Source organism: Nycticebus coucang, chromosome X, assembly GCF_027406575.1.
Source record: "Nycticebus coucang isolate mNycCou1 chromosome X, mNycCou1.pri, whole genome shotgun sequence".
Taxonomy (NCBI): Eukaryota; Metazoa; Chordata; class Mammalia; order Primates; family Lorisidae; genus Nycticebus; species Nycticebus coucang.
Genome location: NC_069804.1, coordinates 13761158 through 13779874, shown reverse-complemented (window position 1 = coordinate 13779874; position 18717 = coordinate 13761158). Strand labels below are relative to the sequence as shown.

The 18717-nt window shown below is 38.4% G+C and overlaps 1 protein-coding gene across 1 annotated transcript in view; it reads left to right on the top strand.

The window, feature by feature from the left end:
* PIR (pirin) overlaps positions 1 to 18717 on the top strand; it is a 60839-nt gene that overhangs the window by 41511 nt on the left and 611 nt on the right. The window contains exons 7-9 of the mRNA XM_053580380.1: positions 5089 to 5133; positions 13830 to 13912; positions 17272 to 17338. Coding sequence (XP_053436355.1) covers positions 5089 to 5133; positions 13830 to 13912; positions 17272 to 17338 — 195 coding nt within the window. The remainder of the gene's footprint in view (positions 1 to 5088; positions 5134 to 13829; positions 13913 to 17271; positions 17339 to 18717) is intronic.

Below are 18717 nucleotides of genomic sequence, written 5' to 3'. Positions count from 1 at the left end.
CTGTTTCTGATCTTAGAGGAAAGGCTTTCAGTTTTTCCCCATTCGTGGTAAAATGTTACATGTGGGTTTGTCATATATGGCTATTATTTTAAGATATCTTCCTTTTATACTCAGCTTTTTGAGTGTTTTTATCATAAAGAGATGTTGAATTTTATTAAATGGGTTTTCAGCATCCATTGAAATAATCATATGTTTTCTGTTCTTGATTCTGTGAATATGGTGCATCACATTCATTGATTTGCATATGTTGAACTATCCTTGCATCCCTGTCTGGTTTTGGTATCAGGGTAATGTTATCCTCATTGAATGAGTATGAAAGTGTTTCTCTCAATTTCAAGTGTAGAACAGTTGAGTAGAATTGGTATGGGTTCATCTTTATATAGTTGGTAGAATATAGCAGTAAATTGGTCGGGTCCTAGTCTATTCTTTCATGGGAGATCTTTTATTATGGCCTTGATGTGGTTACTTGTTGTTGGTTTACTGAAGTTTTCTGTTTATTCGTGGTTCAGTCTTGGTAAGTTGTATATGCCCAGAAATGTATCCATTCATTCTAGTTTTTCCAATTTGTTACCATACAGCAGTTCATAATAGTCTTTAATGATTATTTGTATTTCTGTGGTCTCAGTTATGTCTCCTTTTTTATTTCTGATTTTATTTATTTGGGTCTTCTCTCTTTTTTTCTTAGGCTAGCTAAAATTTTTTCAGTTTTGATTATCTTTAAAGAAAACCAAGCTTGATTTTTTGATCTTCTGTATTGATTTTTGTCTCAATTTCATTTATTTCTCCTTTGATCTTCATTATGTCCTTCCTTTTACTTACTTGGGGTTCATTATGGCTATTTCTAAGTATAGAAAAAATTTAGATTCATTCACTTAAATATATGCCTACACTATGTGTCATTTTTAGAACAATGAGAGTGCATGTGCTTTAACTTTACAGAGCAGTGCTTTTTTCTTTTATTCTTGACTTTGCTTCCTTACAATCCCTTTTCCTCCTATATATTCAAGATCTAGGCTATATCTCAGATCTATTCTTGAATTATATCTTGCTGTATTTTCTCCACACTTATTTTTTCTCTACTAACATATATGTGCATTCAAATATACACATACATAAGGTTATTTTATCACCATTTTACTAGAATGGAATCATATATAAATTCTTTCTGCATCTTACTTATTTCACTGAACAATGCCTTATTGAAATCCTTCCCAATCTCCTTGCATGGCTCCCTTTAACAGTGATATTTTATATATTGCTGGGTTTACTATGATATATTTAGACATTTCCTATGTCTAAATGTTTTTAAAAACATTTTTTTGGAGGGAGGGAGGGATACAAAAGCAGGTAGCTTGTATGCACATTTAGCATTGAGTCTCTGTAAGCCTACTTAAAACAAGTCTGTTATGAACGCAGTTATGAAGCAAAAGAACTTGTCTTTTCCAAGACATCATTTCCAGGTATCATATGTTCTCTCTTCCTCAGTCTCTCTTCCTCCTGTATCCTCCCTCATCTCTCTCTGTCTCTGTCTCTGTCTTTCTTTTTCTTTTTTTTTTTTTGCAGTTTTTTGGCCAGGGCTGGTTTTGAACTTGCCGCCTCCTGCATATGGGGCCGGCGCCCTACTCCTTTGAGCCACAGGCACCGCCCTCTGTCTCTCTCTCTCTCTCTCACTCACACACACACACACTCACAATCATCTATACTTCCATTGCATTAGGTGACAAATCCAAAGTTTAAGTTTCCCTGTCTAATGCCAAACAGACAATTCAAATATTAGAAAGCACCTATTATTTGCAGATCTGTTAGTTCTGGTTGTCTCTAATCAGACATTCTGGATGGTAAAATTATCCTATGTAAATTTTATTATGAAGTCATTGGAATCAAGATCGTTCTTTGTCTTTTTTTTTTTTTTTCCAGTTTTTGGCTGGGGTTGGGTTTGAACCTGCCACCTCCGGCATATGGGGCTGGTGCCCTACTCCTTTGAGCCACAGGTGCCACCCTCTTTGTCTTTTTCTTAATCACCTTTCCAGGTCAAACTCCATCATCAAATCCGAGGACTCTCTAAATTCATTTTATTTGAGTGCTTTGTTGCATCGAATATCCTGTGAAATGTGTGAGCCTTTGACTGGCTGCTGAACATGTTTTGTTTGTATCTTGACTGTTTTGTTACTCATGGTAAAGGGATTTGACATGGATGTCTGGATTATGTTTGGCTTTTAGCATAAGCTTTACAGTCTAACTAATTTGATGTTGACTTGGTTGTATTGTTACCAGACTAACTGGATAGAGATGGAAGCATACACTGCTACTATCCCTCCCCGATAGTCAGAAAATGCATATGTCCCAAGACAAATCCAGTTAAAGGAGATTGGAAGCATTTCTCATGAATCAGACCAAGTTTTATCTGAGTTCCTTCCCATAAATAGTATTAGAATCGATTTTTACCATCTCTTTATTTCCTTCGGGCTAGGCACGTTTTTGCTGGGTTGTGCTAATCTTGTAGAAAACAGATGTTTCATGCAGTGATGATTTGGAAGGCAGTTGATATCAGGAATTGAGTTGGACGATGCATCACTTTAAAAGAATCCAATTTGTTGAGTCTCTGACAGTACCAGATTCCTTTCACATTGGCCACACATTTTTCATATTAGCTCTTGGCTAAGATAAGTAGGGGTTTTTTTTGTGGTGACTTTTACCATCCTCTTACAAGGCAATTTGATTTTCCTTGCTGTAAACTGATTTATAGATAACACTGTTATCATTCATTGTGAAGGGCATAAATCTGTATTTCTAGGAAAATATTGATCTTTTCCAAGAAATCTATGCCTTCTGGTCCTTATGCCCCCTCGTCTTCTGATTGACTGTATCAATGTTTGGTTCTCAGCAGCCACTCTGTTTATTTCCCCATCCTCCTTTACAGCACCTCTGCTTCTAGATACTTTAAAGCATGTTCTGGAATGTTGAAAATAGAGAAATATTATAATATGGGAAAAACTTCATTTTGTGAGCTTTCTTTGCTTTCCTCACCTTGTAACTTTCCTTTGCAGTATATGTAGATCAGTAAACATAGTTTCTTTAGATAACATCTAGTCTACCCCTCTGTGGTAAGCAGAATAATGGTACTCCAAACATGTCAACACTAAAATGTCCAGAACCTGAGAATATGTTATGTTACATGGCAAAAAGGACTTTGAAAATGTGACTAAATTAAGGCCCTTGAGATGGGAAGATTAGCCTAGATAATCCACGTGGGTCCCCTGTCATCACAAGAGACTATATAAATGAAGGATTTGGGGGAGTCAGTGAGACAATAGAAGCAGAGGTCAGAATGATGTGATTGCTGGTTTCAAAAATGGAAGGGACCACAAGCCAAGGACTAGGGGCAGCCTCTAAAGTTGAAGAAGGCAAGGAAAAAAAATCCCTCCTAGAGTATTCTGAAAGAACACAGTCATGCTGACACTTTGATTTTAGACCATGAGGCCCATTTTTGGGCTTCTGACCCCCGTAATTATAAGATTATAAATTTTTATTGTTTTAAGGCACTAAGTTTTGGGATAATTTATTACAGCAACAGTAAAAAACTAAAGCACCCTCTTAAATATTGTCCATATATTTTTGTTTCTGTCTTTACTTTCAAGGGGAAAAGGGAAAGAAGCTGTTATCTTCCTCAATTAAAAAGTACATTTTCATGCCATGCATACCATAGCTGCATAGTAAATCACATTAGTGTACATTTAAATAAGTCTTATAGTTTTAATTTTCTATATGCTGTATAACATACTACCCCAAGCTGAATGCCTTAAAACAACATGTATTGTCTCATAGGGTCTAACAGTCCCTCTAGCACAGGGACTGTTACAAGGAAGAGATCCAGGTATCAGCCAGGGCTGCAATTGGGAACCATGTGCTTCCAAGCTCACACTCATGTGCTTATTGGCAGCTTTCAGTTCATTGACAGTTGTTGCCCAGAGTCTGCTCTCTGTTCCTTGCCATGTGGGCCTCTCCATAGCACAGCTCACAACATGGCTGCTGGCTTCATCAGAGCATGCAAATGAGGGAGCAAGAGAGGATGAGCAAGGTAGAAACCAGAGTCTTGATGTAACCTCATCTCAGAAGTGACATTCCATCCCTATTGGGGTATTCTTCTGGTTAGAAGCAAGCCACGAGGTACAGCCCATGTTCAGAGAAGGGATCGCACAGGGCAGTACTACGAGGCAAGGTCATGTGAGTGTTTTAGTCTTCCACCGCACTTATGATCTTGGTTGAAAGTATCGTATGTTTTTCCATGTGGTCAATGACTCAGAAACAAGTCATGATCCCTCTTGTGATTTTTTTTTTTTTCAATGATTTGGGTAAGCCTAGAAAAATACTGGTGAGTTGTCCTTAGACTCATTCCTAAATGCCTTTCATAGTCATTTTCTGGTGCTGAGACTGCAAATGGCAGGTAGTCAGGGCTTCTGAGCTCTTGGCCGTACAAATCATGGTAGGAATCTGGTGAATTCTATATGACTTTTCTCAGAAAAGGGTATACATTTGAAAAGTTGTGTGATCAGTTCTAGGGAGTTCACAGACCATCTGAAACTCATTTATACCCCAAAGATTATGCATCCCTGCATCCCTGGAACTGATGCATAATCTGTTTTAGAATAGATAAAAAGGAATGAGTTCATTAGAAACTGGAATGCAGATAAGTACAAAAATAGCAAATTTCTAGCATCATCATCACATTTCAAACAACCTGGAGGCACAACAAACTGAAGATAAGGCCGGACTGGAGTGTTGCAGTTAATAGAATGATATTAGAATAGGAAGGCACAGTTTTCTTGTTATTACAACATTTGGCATGCAGATATACAGCCAAGTGAATTGTACACTCTCTATTTTGGGTGGTTCTTAAACATTTGGATCCAAGTCATTTAGGTTTACGGGTGTGTTTGTGTGAGAGAGAACATCTGTGAGTGTGAGTGTGTATTGTAAATAGTTCACAGAACTGAAATCGTAAAATATATATGTAAAGGAAAAGTATATATATGTTCCCTTTGGCATTGTGGACACTAACATTTTAATGTTGCTGGTTTAACTTTCCAGGCTGGACGAGTTTTATTTACACGATCTCTGGAAACGTATATATTGGTAAGTTACGGGTATATCACTTTGGGTTCAATTGCAGTTTAATTTAAACTACTGAAGGAAGAAAAGGCAAACTGAAACCACTTTATGTAATTGAATACTATGCCTCCTTCCCTTCCACACCAACACAGGTACCACCAGGGCAGGGTGCCTCTCGGCTTACAGAATGTTTATTGAGGCAGAATATTATGAAACCCAATCCTGATATAGCCATTTCATTGTGGCCTGTCCCCAGACGGAAGGTTCAGGCACAGTTATGTGTGTTGACAGCTTGCTAGGAGGTTGGCAGCCTTTCATACAGATAAAGGGATGGAGCTACAATGGGTTCTAAAGGGAATAGGAATCCATCTATCTCCTGGGAGGTGGAGGTGGAAGGAGGGGAATTTGCGGTGCCAGTTGCCTCTGCAAACCTCAAAGTTGTGATTTTCCTATACTGAGGGGTTGTATACATGTTAACCTGTGGAGTCTAGTCAAGAAAAGATGTTTGAAACCCAACCAACTCTCATTTTATAGATGAGGAATGTGAAATCTACAGAAAGTTGTTTACTTGGCCAGAGTTCTGCATTTGGGACCAGAACCAAGGGCTCCTCAATCCCACTCCCCACTTTCCACCCCATCCTCTTTGGTGACAGTGCAGGGACCACGCCACCTAACTTGTCTTTTTGGTCTTAATTCCTCAGCCAACCCAATAGCAGGAGAGCCAAGGGACAGAAGGGTGTAAGAGCGGGCCTTGTAGAGCACGCTGGCTCCTGCCTGCATCTACTCCCACCTTTCCCATCCTCCTAAAAGCAGCCATGGGTTCCAGGAAGAGGCTTTCTGTGGGGTTGGCAGCAGATGCTATTGGCACCCCACCCACCACACCTTGGAGCCTTACTTCCTGCTCACTGACCAACTTCTAATCTGCCTGCCAGTATCTGCCCGCTTTGCCTGAAGGCTTTCTCTGAAACCAGTCAGGGCAGGCTCAAAGCACTGGGTAATTCACATTCCCAGAAGCTACCTGGGCCCCCGGAGGCCTGTGTGCAAAGCCTTTTCCTAGTTTCCCAGCAGGGTCACGCTGGCCACAATGGGGATCTGCTCTGTGACACGCCCTTCGTTGTCTGGCTTCTCTTTTCTGTCCAACTCTCCTGACTTCTGCGTTGTTGTTTCCTGGGATCAGGTTAAGCACCGAAATTCCCGTTTCCCTTCGTCTTGTTGGAACAAGAGTCGGTCTAGTTAGGAGTGGGTCTGACGGGGTGTATCTCAGCCCCCCAAGGGGCTTCTCCCCATCCTGGTTTCTCATTACCAAAATGAGAGGTTACGGATGGAAAATGAGAGGTTATTCTGAGACATGAACGAAAGGAAGCCGAGTGCAGGTTCCGTGTGGGCAGCGTGGCCTTGATTCACTTGGATGCGAGCGGGCTGAGTTCGAAAAAGAAGTCAGCACGTGGGTTAAGGATGGGTGCGATTATGAGAGTTGAGGGCTGGGGATTGGCACACTCATTCCTTCCTGGGTGGGATGATTCTATTTGGGCAGGTCCCCACATTCAGCTCTATCACCAAGAATCTTCATTCCTGAGCCCTCTGGTGGTGTCATCACTGACCTTCCTGGGGCCCTAACATGGCCACCTCATTGGACAGTACACTCCCAGCTCCAGACAGATGGCTTGCTGATAAAATCTTTTCAGGACAGGAAAGTCACATCCGGAACTATTTAAACTATTCCTTATATTCTCTACAAAGGCTGTTTAGTTGCTTGAAATTCTTCTTCTGTAAAATAAGCCATATAAACTGATATATTTTGAATTTATTCTTAATACAGTATAAATGGTTTCTGTTCCAGTTTCACTGAATAACATCTCAATTATGGGTCAGAAGCAAAATTCATTCAATTCCAACACTCAGGAAAGTAGGAAAAAATCTAGCAGGAGTGGCATAAATCCATGTGCACATACATATTAACAATTAAGCCCTATTAACCATCTGGAAGAGATGAGGCATCATTTGTTTCTATGATCTTCTGAAAACCCCGAGAATCACATAATACTTTATAAAAATCAAAAAAACATTTTTATGGTGGTAGTGCATCTGGATTTATGATTTCAAGAGCAACAAAATGATCTGTACAAATGGAAAGTAATAAGAAAGCACGTGGACTTGAAGGTGGTAAGGATACCAGAAATGTTTGTGCAGAATGAGAAAAAGGGAGAAAGGAAACAATAGCCAATATTTCCATTTTTGCAGGCCATACAGACTCAGTTGCAGCTACTCAGCTCTGCCAGTGTAGCACAACAGCAGCCACAACAACACATAAACAAATGGGGCGGCTATTCCAAGAAAACTTTACTTATGGCCACTGAATTCACTCCAATGTGAACTTCATGGATTTTTCATGTGTCATGAAATACTATTTTTAATTTTTTCCAGCCATTTAACTGTTAAAGTAAAAACCTTTCTTAGCCTGTGGGCTCTACAAAAGCTCACAATTGATTTGGATTTGAATGGTGTTGTAGGGGATGAGGGAAGAAAAAAATAACAAGTCATCTTCATAAACCTGTTTTAAGCAGTTCTTACAGCCTTGTTTCCCAACAGACCTTTAGTCCGAGAAGTTAACAAGTGAAAAGGTCTGTAATTCGTAGGGTAAGAATGACTCACACATCCACTTGTTTTTCTCCATGTGAGACAGGATTTTCCTGAGTCATCTCTTTTCACTGGCTTGGTTCCTCCTGGTGCCCAGGGGCCACAGTGCGACACATCGGGAAGGAAATAGGGTAGAGTGATCTGTAGCCTTGGAGCAAAGTTGCATCTGTCCAGAATCAACTAGACCTTGGAGAGAATCCAGCTCACAAAACTGGTCTCTTGGGACGCTGCTTTAACCAGGGGGGTCACTGGTAGAATGACCTCATTTGAATTTTACCTACTTCTCTTGCTCCTGTCTACCCTCTGACAGAGGAGTTAATGAGAACAACAAAAGGGCAAGAATAAATCACCAGGGGGAAAAATGGCAAGACCTAAATAGCTACTTAATATGTACTGACTTAGAAAATCTATGGAGAAAATCAGAAAATGCTTTCTGACTTTACTGCCTTAATTTTATCTTGCTTATAAGATGAAGATGGCGCCAGCCAACCACTGACGGCTGGAAGTGATAAGCAAGGAATTGTCTTTTGAAAAAGTCAAGTGCCTCTGTTCTGTTGAGATTGATGTTTTATATATATATATATATATATATATATATATATATATATATATATATATATATATATATATATATTTATATACTTAGGGCATCAGACTGGGATAAATAAGCTGCAGTTTGGGTTGAGGAATAATCTGGGGTGACTGCATAAAGTGGAAATTTAGAAGGTCTGTTAAAATGTTAGTTGATACAAGAAGTACTTCAAAGATGGGCAATGGTAAATTTAGTTTGACTATAAACTTTCAGAGATTTGAATGTTAGAAAATACTGGACATGTAACTATTAATACTGTTTGTCAAGGTTAGTCAGATATTTCCAACTTCAAGGTAAGTGTGGTGAAGCCATGTAGTTATCCTCTAATGATGCCTTGAAAAAAAGAAAGAATTAACAAAGCTAAAATAAGACTAAGTAGAGTTAGCACAAGTATTCATTTGAGATTGAGTAGAAAGTATTCATTTTATACTCCTCAGGAATCTTGTTAATTTTTGTTACATCTGCTTTTTTCCAACAATGAAGAAACTTCTAAGCTGACTGTTGAATAGTAGCTTTAAAAATTGTGCAGCAGAGAGAGAATCTTTGACAATAATTTTTTTACTGAGGCAAAAAGTCCTTTGACCACCCCTCAGCTGGAATCTGTGCAACATATGATAAAAAGAGAAATCAAAAGAAAAGAAAAACTATGTGGCCAGAAAACCAATAGATTCCGCAGCTACTAATACTAAATCTCTTGCCTGCAGCTGTGATGGAAATTACTTTACACATTAATGCAGAGATAAAAGGATGAAAGAGTTTATGTCCTGTACCCTTGAAGCTTGGTACAGTTTATCTGCTTGCATGCCAGTCCCCTAGAAGGTCCAATATCAAGTATACTGTTGGTGCTTAGAAAATGTATTTAGAAATCTGCAATCTAAAAACATTTATCTGCGGTTATTGAAATGAACTGGCTTAGGATGGTAGTAAAACGTTTCACATTTATTTAAATAAGTATTCATGTTTAGTTTGTACTCATCCTTTTGCTCTGCTCTGGGTGGTATTAAGTTTTACACGGTTTCTGGATCTTACAATAAAGAGGGGAAAATACATAATGTGCCCCAGAAGGCCTCTTAATTGCCCTCCACTTACCCAACCAACTAACTGGATTGGCCAGTAGTGGCAAATACCTTGAGGGCCTAGGTGCCTGAGACCAAGATGATCAGCTCCTCCCTGGTCTGCCTGCCCACAGCTGAGGTGTGGTGGACTTAAAGGCAACTGTTTGTTCGCAATCTCTGTATGCCAGATGCACCAATGATTGCGATTATGTAATTTAATTAAATGATATGTAAATGAATGAGGTAGCCGTGAAAAGAGAGTCAGTATTTCTAGAACAAGTAAGTCAAATGCTTTGTGAAAATGAATTGCTAAGGAAAATGCCTTTGAGCTAGTGTGGGAGAGATGATAGTAAATGATTGGGAGGAACTGTAATAATCTAGAAGACAGTGCTTCAGGCCAATTAACAGACCCATCTTACCTGCACTTTACAAAATTCACAAACAAATGCACATTTATGCTTTAATTTAAAATAAAATGTTTGAGGCAGTTTCTCTTTCAATTAACAATCTCAATTGCATCAGGTAAGAAGGCTTCAACTATGTACATAAAATCAATGATTTGAAGATCTTTGCTAGAAGTATCAGAAGGTGGAAAACAGAGTAAGTGGGTCAGTACTGCTTATAACGAGAAGAAAAGGAAAAAGGAAAGATGGTATGAGCAGGAAAGTTTTATGGCGATTAATCGCACACTGAAGATGCAGCACTGACTTTCAGTTTTACAGTATTTTGTCCTTTTATCACTACTTAGGCAAAAAAAATGCAACTGAGTTGTTTTCAGTTAAATTTCCCTTAACTGCAGTATTAGATTTAACATTCTTGGTACAGATTCCCAGTGGAAACTATTTATTATCTGATTTGGCTCTATTTATAATTAAAAGTAGTCAGAAATGATAAAATATATTTTCTTTGAGACTTATTTTAGGTTTAGGAAATAACCAGATGAATGAAATATTATAGAAATGACCTGGAAATAAAGATAGAAGAAGTCTGTTTTCTGTGACCCTGTTTTAAAGATTTCATATAATAACAGGGAAGTTAAAGGTGTACTTACAATTAGTATTAACTAGAACCCTGACTCCAATGTCTATAAGAAAGGTTTACTGTAGGGTGGACCATTTCAAAAGGCCTCTTCAGTGTCAACGCTGTGATTGCAAAGAGAATGGGCAGAACTTCATCCCACATGAAGTTAGAATTAGGGCCCTTTGGGCAAGCTGAACTCTTTGTTTCTATATTAAGATTTTCTCACCTAGCCCCGGCCAAAAAAAAAAAAAAAAAAGATTTCCTCACAGACCAGTGAACACCACAGTCAAGCAAGCTCCCCTGATGGGGGTGCAGAGAAATACCAATTCGGCATGAGTTTTGAATGCTGTATCTCATCAGCTCACTCCATTAAAATACAGTAAAGGCATTTATAAACCGTTTTAGTCTATGTATCATGAAACATCGTACATGACAAAGTTAGAGGCCAGGAGTGGATCACGTGGGTCATGGGTGTTATACATGAATTGGTTGAAGACATGGCTCCTGGGGGATCACAGTAAAGCACACTTCATAAAATGCTGCTCTGTATCACAGTTAAAAATATTACCCAACTCTAAATGAGATTCTTCTTTAACTCTCAGATTGCTCTTTTATTGCTACATTCCTATGTAAATAGAAAACTGGTGGAGTTCTATCATTCACTTCTATGATATTCGTTGACCTAAATCTTTGATGGGGGAGAAACCTTTAGTGTTATGCTGGGGCTGGCTCGTGCTGGCTTGCAGGCACTGATTGTGCACTTCTTCCCTGACCTCACTTTGGTAGCATGGTATTAGCCACATTGGAATAATTTACACCATGGAAACTGACACGTGCTACAAATCTGTTTTCCCCCTCATCCTGTAAAGCCAATTTTCTTTATTTTATTTTATTTTTTTTTTATTAAATCATAACTGTATACATTGATATGATCATGGGGCATCATACACTCGCTTCATAGACCATTTGACACATTTTCATCACAGTGTTAACTATTGTGATGAAAATGTGTTAAAGCCAATTTTCAATGATTATACAGCACACTACTGCCTCTGGGACAGAGGTTCTTAATCTTTTTTGTCCCATGGACCCTACTGACATCTGCCAAGCTGTCTCTCTCATATAATGTTTTTAAATTCAGTGAAGTTATTAAAATTGTAAAGGAACAAGTTCATGATATAGTTATATGTGTGATTGTCTAATGACATTTGAAATAACATAATCTAGCAGCAGGCCCATTCTAAATTCTAAGTAATAATTAACATAAACTGTATTATGAATTAGCTACAATACAGTAATATAACATCTATGATTTCCACTGGAGACAAAGCCATTGGTCCATTTAATACTACTGCAGGTTGTTGGCTACATTCATGACTGAAGGAAAAGCTACATTTCAATTAGGTGTTAATGAAAATAAGCATGTAATTTATCTCCCATCCAAGTGCACTAGGCCCTGAATTCTATCCATAGACCCCTGCAAGCACATTGACACCACATTAAGAACTCCTGCTCTATTAGAATGCTATTTCATGTTTGCAAGCATCAGAATGAACCCTGCTGTGTCATACCAGTTATCTCCAAAGTAGTAATGGAAAGGATAAGTTCTCTAGAAAATATAGGTATAGTTGGACTCCAGCCAACATGCCGTAAATTCATGAATTATGTTTATGTTTACATAATAATTGCTCAAGCTATTGTTATCTTTTATTTTTTTATTAAATCATATACACATAGATCATGTATACATTAATGCATTTATGGGATACAATGTGCTGATTTCATATAAAATTAGGAACGCTTACATTGCACTGGTTAATATATACCTCATCTAGTTTACTTAATTATATTGTTATCTTTTAAATAAGCACTTCCTTATTGATTATTTAGCTTTAACTCCAACAGGTCAAGTGAATGCCCTTATTTATAGCCCCAAATGGCATGCAGGGGTATCCGCCTAGACATCTTTATGAGCTACTCACCTAACTTGGAATTTTCTCTCTGTTCTCCAATCATGTCTGATTTTTTAGCCAATTGAAAGACCAGTCCAAATCTCATCCCCTCTCTCCAGCCCCCTGTGGCTGTTCTGGCTCACTTAAGCCTCTCCATTCTTGTAGACCTACTGTTAGAATCTTCTTCTGCACAGGGTGAAAATCATGTTAGACTCTTCTCTCTCCTACTGTTGCCAAATCCTTTAGATTCTTTCTCAACTCTCTCAAATCTATCTCCATCTTTCTATTGCCACTCTCCCAGTTCAGACTGTAATTCGTCTTCACTTGTCTTAGACTGTTACAGCAAACCCCTAACAGGTCATCCTAGCTTCAGTCTTGCCCCTCCCTCCAGTTCATTCTCTGCTTCTAGAATTATTTCTTCAAGATCTGACCATTTCTCTCTCTCTCTCTCTCTCTCTCTCTCTCTCTCTCTCTCTCACTCCTCGAGGGCTCTTAATTTTATGTAGATAAACATGGCTTTGAAGGTTTTCCATGATCTAAAGACAGACTATATTTTGATCATTCTTCCCAGAAGAATGGTAGACTGTTCACTGTTTCCCCAGAAATACACACATATTACCCTTGCATGATCTGTCCTCTTTTCTAGAATGCCTTTCTTTTCCATATTTGCCTTTAATCTTGCAGAGTTCTATTCAAATCTCACCTCCTCCACAACAAATTCTTGGGGTCTCTAGACCTGAATGAGCCCCTACCAGCCCTTTTCTTCTATTGCATTTTGCTTATTAATTTATCATTGCCCCAAGAGATAATTTCATTAGTATTGCTTTATCTGTGAGCATCAGTTTAGAAGGGATGGACATTCATCTATCCTGAAGACCCCCACAGCATTTAGAACAGGGTCTTGTTCACAGTTCAATAGCAATGGTTCAGCAACTATCCAATTTACTTATTTTTCAATTAAATTATTCTTGGATTATTTTGTTTGTATAATTTATTTGCTCCAATGACACTATGAATTATATGTGTGCAAGAAATCTGCTTTGCACATCTTTGTATTTCCCCGGTAGTACTAGGCAATTGTAGGTGTTCAATTAATACTTGTTGCAATGAATTAATAATGGCATTTGATAATTTTTCTAAGTGTGCTTAATTCTTATAAGGTTTATAATTTACCCAAAGAAACACTCTTAGCACGTAATGCCAAAGGCTTGGCTATTATTTGAACTGTTTAAGCATGACATTAAAAGTAAATGAAATCACAATGCAGGATTCACATTCCTGTTCTTTTCAAAATTTAAAACCAATCAGTTTCAGATGATAACCAACCATAAGGAAATTGCTGTCTGTTATTTTTTGAAATTGAAATTAATATTATGGTGCTACATAGTTAACCCAGTGTGTAACTGTATGATGAATGTACTATAATGAGGACTAAAGTTCGTGGGTCATTGGTTTTGTTTTTAGGGCCCAATGATGAGCAAGTAAAAATAGAACCACATCATACGGCCGTGCTCGGGGAAGGTGACAAAGTTCAGGTGGAGAACAAAGTAAGTGTTTTGTTTTTTTTTTCATTCAATTTTCTTAACTTACACTTTCACCTAGTTTCCAGGAAAATGCCTAACTCTCCTGCCTAGCTGGAAATTGGGGAAGAAATGATACCACAAACTTATTGTCCCCTTTCATTAATTTCTGCTATTTCTATTGGTTTGTTTTAAAGTTTTTTATATATTGATTCATCTCCAAGAATCATCTAAAGTCCCTGTTATTTATCCCTAAAAATTTGAATCTGGAGGCAACACGTATTTGTTGTCTCTTAATTTTCTTTCTTTGTACAATTAATTTATTTTGTTTCTTTTCACATGACAAGTCTTTGGTGTATTAATCCCCTTGTGAAAAATCCACACAATGGCTGCAGATAACGTCATTGTAGAATCTTCCCTGCTTCCTTACCTGCTGTCTAATCTCCAGCTCACCCTTTGCCAGCACCAATATTAGCCTTTGTAGTCCCCCTGACTTTCTTCATTCTGTTCTTGCGTTCCTTTCGCTGCTTTCTTTTTTTTTTTTTTTAACTTTCGCTGCTTTCTTGACATCTTTTTCTTCTCATACAGGCCATGCCTCACAATTCTATGTTTGGGCTAATTTTTCTTTGCATAATCCAAGGAATTGTAAATCATGCCAAAGCCGGTTGTCTAGCCACCATCAAAGTGAGTTCTGAATCCAGATACAAAGATGACATCGGGTGTGGTCTTGTACATTCTGGCTAGTTTTTCCCTCATTTCTGTCTTTGGGGCTGTTGCCTTCCCAGGGTGAAGGACATCAGTGGCCATTTGTTTACTCTGAAATGGTCAGTTGGTCATGAACTTCCTGGTCCAGTCACTGTGTCATTCACGATGGTAGGCGATCCTCAAGCAGCCAGCAAGGGAAAGACGATTTTGTTTTTAGCCTAAGTGAATACTAGAAGCATAAATATGGGTCTGCGTGTACATTGCAGAGCCATGTGAAAATAGTCTGCATTTTGAACCGAGGGGAGCAGGTGATGCCTTTCACAGTCCTTTTGCGACAAATCCCTGATTTTAAAGTTTCTGATATTGTAGGAGTCTTGGGAAATTTTACCCCCAGGTTTCCACATTTCTTTCTCATGTCCTTTTTGTTCCCTTGGGTGACTGATTTAGCATCTTATGAGTCTGGTAAGCCAATCTGACTGCTTTGTGACGTTCTCACAAAGAGGATTCAGGAAACAATTGTACAAAAGCTTCTATAAAGATGAATTTTGAAAAGTAAGGGTGGAGAGCTTCTCCAGTGGGTGAATGGCGGGGGAGAAGCAGTGTGCCTGAGTCCTGGGCCTCTGACTCAGGTATTACAGAATGCAGTGGGATTGAGGGATTGTCTCAGCTTCCTTTTCTGGCAGCCCCGTCCTGCTGCTCTAATCTGTAGCACTGCCACGAGATGTGAAGTAAACAAGAGAAAGATCTCATGAGCACCAGGAAAAAAATGCTTATCTCAGGATCTGTGCCGTCTCATATTAGACTGAACCATAGGAAACTGCCATGTGAACTACAAAAAAAGACAATTTAATATATTTCAAGCTAGTATAGGAAAGAGGCAGGAAAGCTACACAAAGGCCACAACCTACTGATATCAGAGTCATTTAGAACATGATCTGGTTTAACTTGGCGACCTCGGTTCCTCCTCTAATGTAACAGAGAACACACTGCAGATACTCAGGATTTGACAGCTGAAACAGAACACCAGTAAGAAACAATGAGGACATGAGGACAGGGGCAGCCAGGAGAGAAAAGAGTCGGCTGAAACCATCAATTCATGGGCTACTAGCGCTCCTGGCTGCAGGGGCATCATTCTGCTGTATGCAGTTCCGTAATTGTTACACAGCCTGAGCCACCAGACTTTATGAAAGTGTGCAGGGCCAGGTGACTTCCTCACTCAGTGTGAATTACTTTCGTGCCCATCACTCTGAAATCTTCCATGGTGGGTAGCAACTGCAGGGTGCTTGGCATATGCTAGCCTTGAGAGCCTTGAGGCTGTACACTTTGACTTCTTGAAAGAAGCCCAAACCACAACAATGACTTCAAAATGTACTTAACTTTTTCAGAGTTTGTAGGGATTGGAATCAACCCCAGGCTACTCCAGACATTTAACCCTGGACTGGTACCACTCACCCTGGAGCAGTTTCTGTTTCCAAGCCTCCCTGTGCTGCTTTGGCCCACAGTTGGGACTCTGAACTTTGTCCTGAATGGTGATTGTCCTGATGACTTCATGATCAGGAGCACATGAGTTTGATAGGAAGGGCTCCATCTCACTTTTATATCCATATTTATATTAATGTCCTATTGAGAAGATCTTAAGCCTCATAGATTAGCAAATTCACCTACAGAGTACCCAAGTAGACAATCAATAGACCCTGACTGTCATCAAAACCATACTTCAGAGTGACAATGCCTTTTAACTATCACCATTCATGGGGAACTCATTTAAATAATAAAGATTAACATTTGATTAAAATAACATTGAAAGACAGAAATAAAACAAAATAGCCTAGTAAAGCTAGATACTTTATTTATGTATATGTGAAAATTAATAATAAAATAAACCATTAATTTTTTAAAACTGGTAACAGTTAATTGTTTTATCTTTCCATTAGCCTAAGAAGTATAAACAGTGAAGTCTAGTAAGAACAATAGCCAGGCACTGTGGTTGGCACCTGCAGTCCCAGCTACTTGGGAGGCTGAGGCAAGAAAATCGCTTAAACCCAAGAGTTTGAGGTTGCTGTGAGCTGTGATGTGCCGCTCACTCTACCCAGGGTGACAAAAAAAAAAATTAGCTGTGCATGGTGGCACATGGCCTGTAGTCCTCGGTACCTTGGAGGCTGAGGCAGGAGGATTGTATAAGCCATGGAATTTGAAGTTTCAGTTTGTTAAGATCATGCCTCTGTACTCTACCCCGGGTGGCCAAGCAAGAACTTGTCTTTATAAATAAATAAATTCACTAAGTAAAATTTTATTTTTGGATTTGCAGAAGTAATCTTCCCTTTTAAAAATTATATTGTTAGTGAGAAATCATAAACCCTATAATAAACCAATTCAATTGCATAGTTTGATAGTTTGTCATGAAGATGTTTCCAATTAAAGAAAATCTTAAATTCTCCTTTTCTGATTTGAGAATATTAATATTTTGGTGGCTTGGACTTATTCTTGAGTTCTAATTGCTACTAAATAACTTAAGGAATAAATGTTTCCATGTTGAATGTTACGCAGAAAATATTTTTGGAATTTATATTCAGAATTGGGAACAGTATCCATTTGCCTAGCACATCAAGTTCGTACTGTTCCTAGTTTGACATTCAGAAATAAGCCCGTTTGTTGTCCTGTGTTTTCTTTGTTAACTCTAGGATCAGAAAAGAAGCCACTTCGTATTAATTGCTGGGGAACCCATAAAGGAACCGATTGTTCAGCACGGTAAGTCTCAAATAATGATGATTCCATTTGTTGATTTTTTTAAAGTATTGTACATGTAGAGTATTATTTGAAATAGCTAGATTTTCGTTTAGTCTTTCCATCTACACATCTGAGGATTTTGTTTAATTTCTTTATTGTGAGAGAAAAATAATTCCTATCTAGTTTTTTTATTTTTTTTGAGAAAATCTCACTCAGTTGCCCTGGGATTGAGTGCTGTGATATCATAGCTCACAGCAACCTCAAACTCTTAGGCTCACGCGATTCACTTGTCTCAGCCTCCTAAGTAGCTGGGACTACAGGAGCCCGCTACCACCCCCAGCTAGTTTTTCTATTTTTAGTAGAGACAGGGTCTCACTCTTGCTCAGGTTGGTCTCAAACTCCTGAGCTCAAGCCATCCACCCGCACAGCCTCCCAGAGTGCTAGGATTATAGGCATGAGCCACTGCACCTAGCCCTTATCTATTTTTTAATAAGAAATATTTCTTAAGTACCTATCACGTGTAGGACATTGAGCTTGGAACGGTGGGAAGAACAAAAATACTGTTTTTATATCATTTCATAGGGAATTTCAACTTGAAAAAAGATTTTTGCATTCTAGTGGGGACTTGAATATCATTTGTATCTTTAGAAAAATTAACAATGATTTCCATACTGTCTATTGTATTTTTAGTGAAAAATATGAACCTTTTAGGAATAATATTTCTTAAGTTTATAAAATCGTTAAGTCATTTTTTTGTCTATTTAAAAAAATGAACAAAGGTAACTTGCATAGTAGAAATAGTGCTGCGACAATGTGTGAAGGAAAGGGAAGAGACAGACATACTATCTCCTGATAGATTAGGGGAAGACTTCTTATACAAGGCAAAACTTAAGTTCAGACCCAGGAAGTAGACAAAAGAAGTCAGCAAATTATGGTGCATGGACCAAATCTGCCTACTACATGTTTTTGTAAATGAAGTTTTATTAGAACACAGCCATCCTTGTTCACTTTTATATTGCCTATGACTGCTTTTGCACTTCACTGAAAGAAGTAGTTGAAACAGACACTGTTTGACCCACAAAGTCTAAAATATATACTAAGCTGGCCCTTTACAGAAAGTTTGCTAACCCCGATGGAACCCCCAAAATGATGTTTTCTTGACTTGAAAATTTTTGAATCTCCTGTTTATTGTCAGTGAAGTGCTGCTGATTTTCAAAATGACTCACAATGCTCATATACACACACAGCCTCGTATATTGTTTACACATCTAAACTATGAAGAGATTTGCCAATTCTTTGTGTCCAGTAGATTCAATTCTTGGTATCAGCTAAAGTCAAAAATAACCACAAAAATGGTTGTCATAGAACGAATTTTAAGACTTTTTTGAATGAAGAGATGC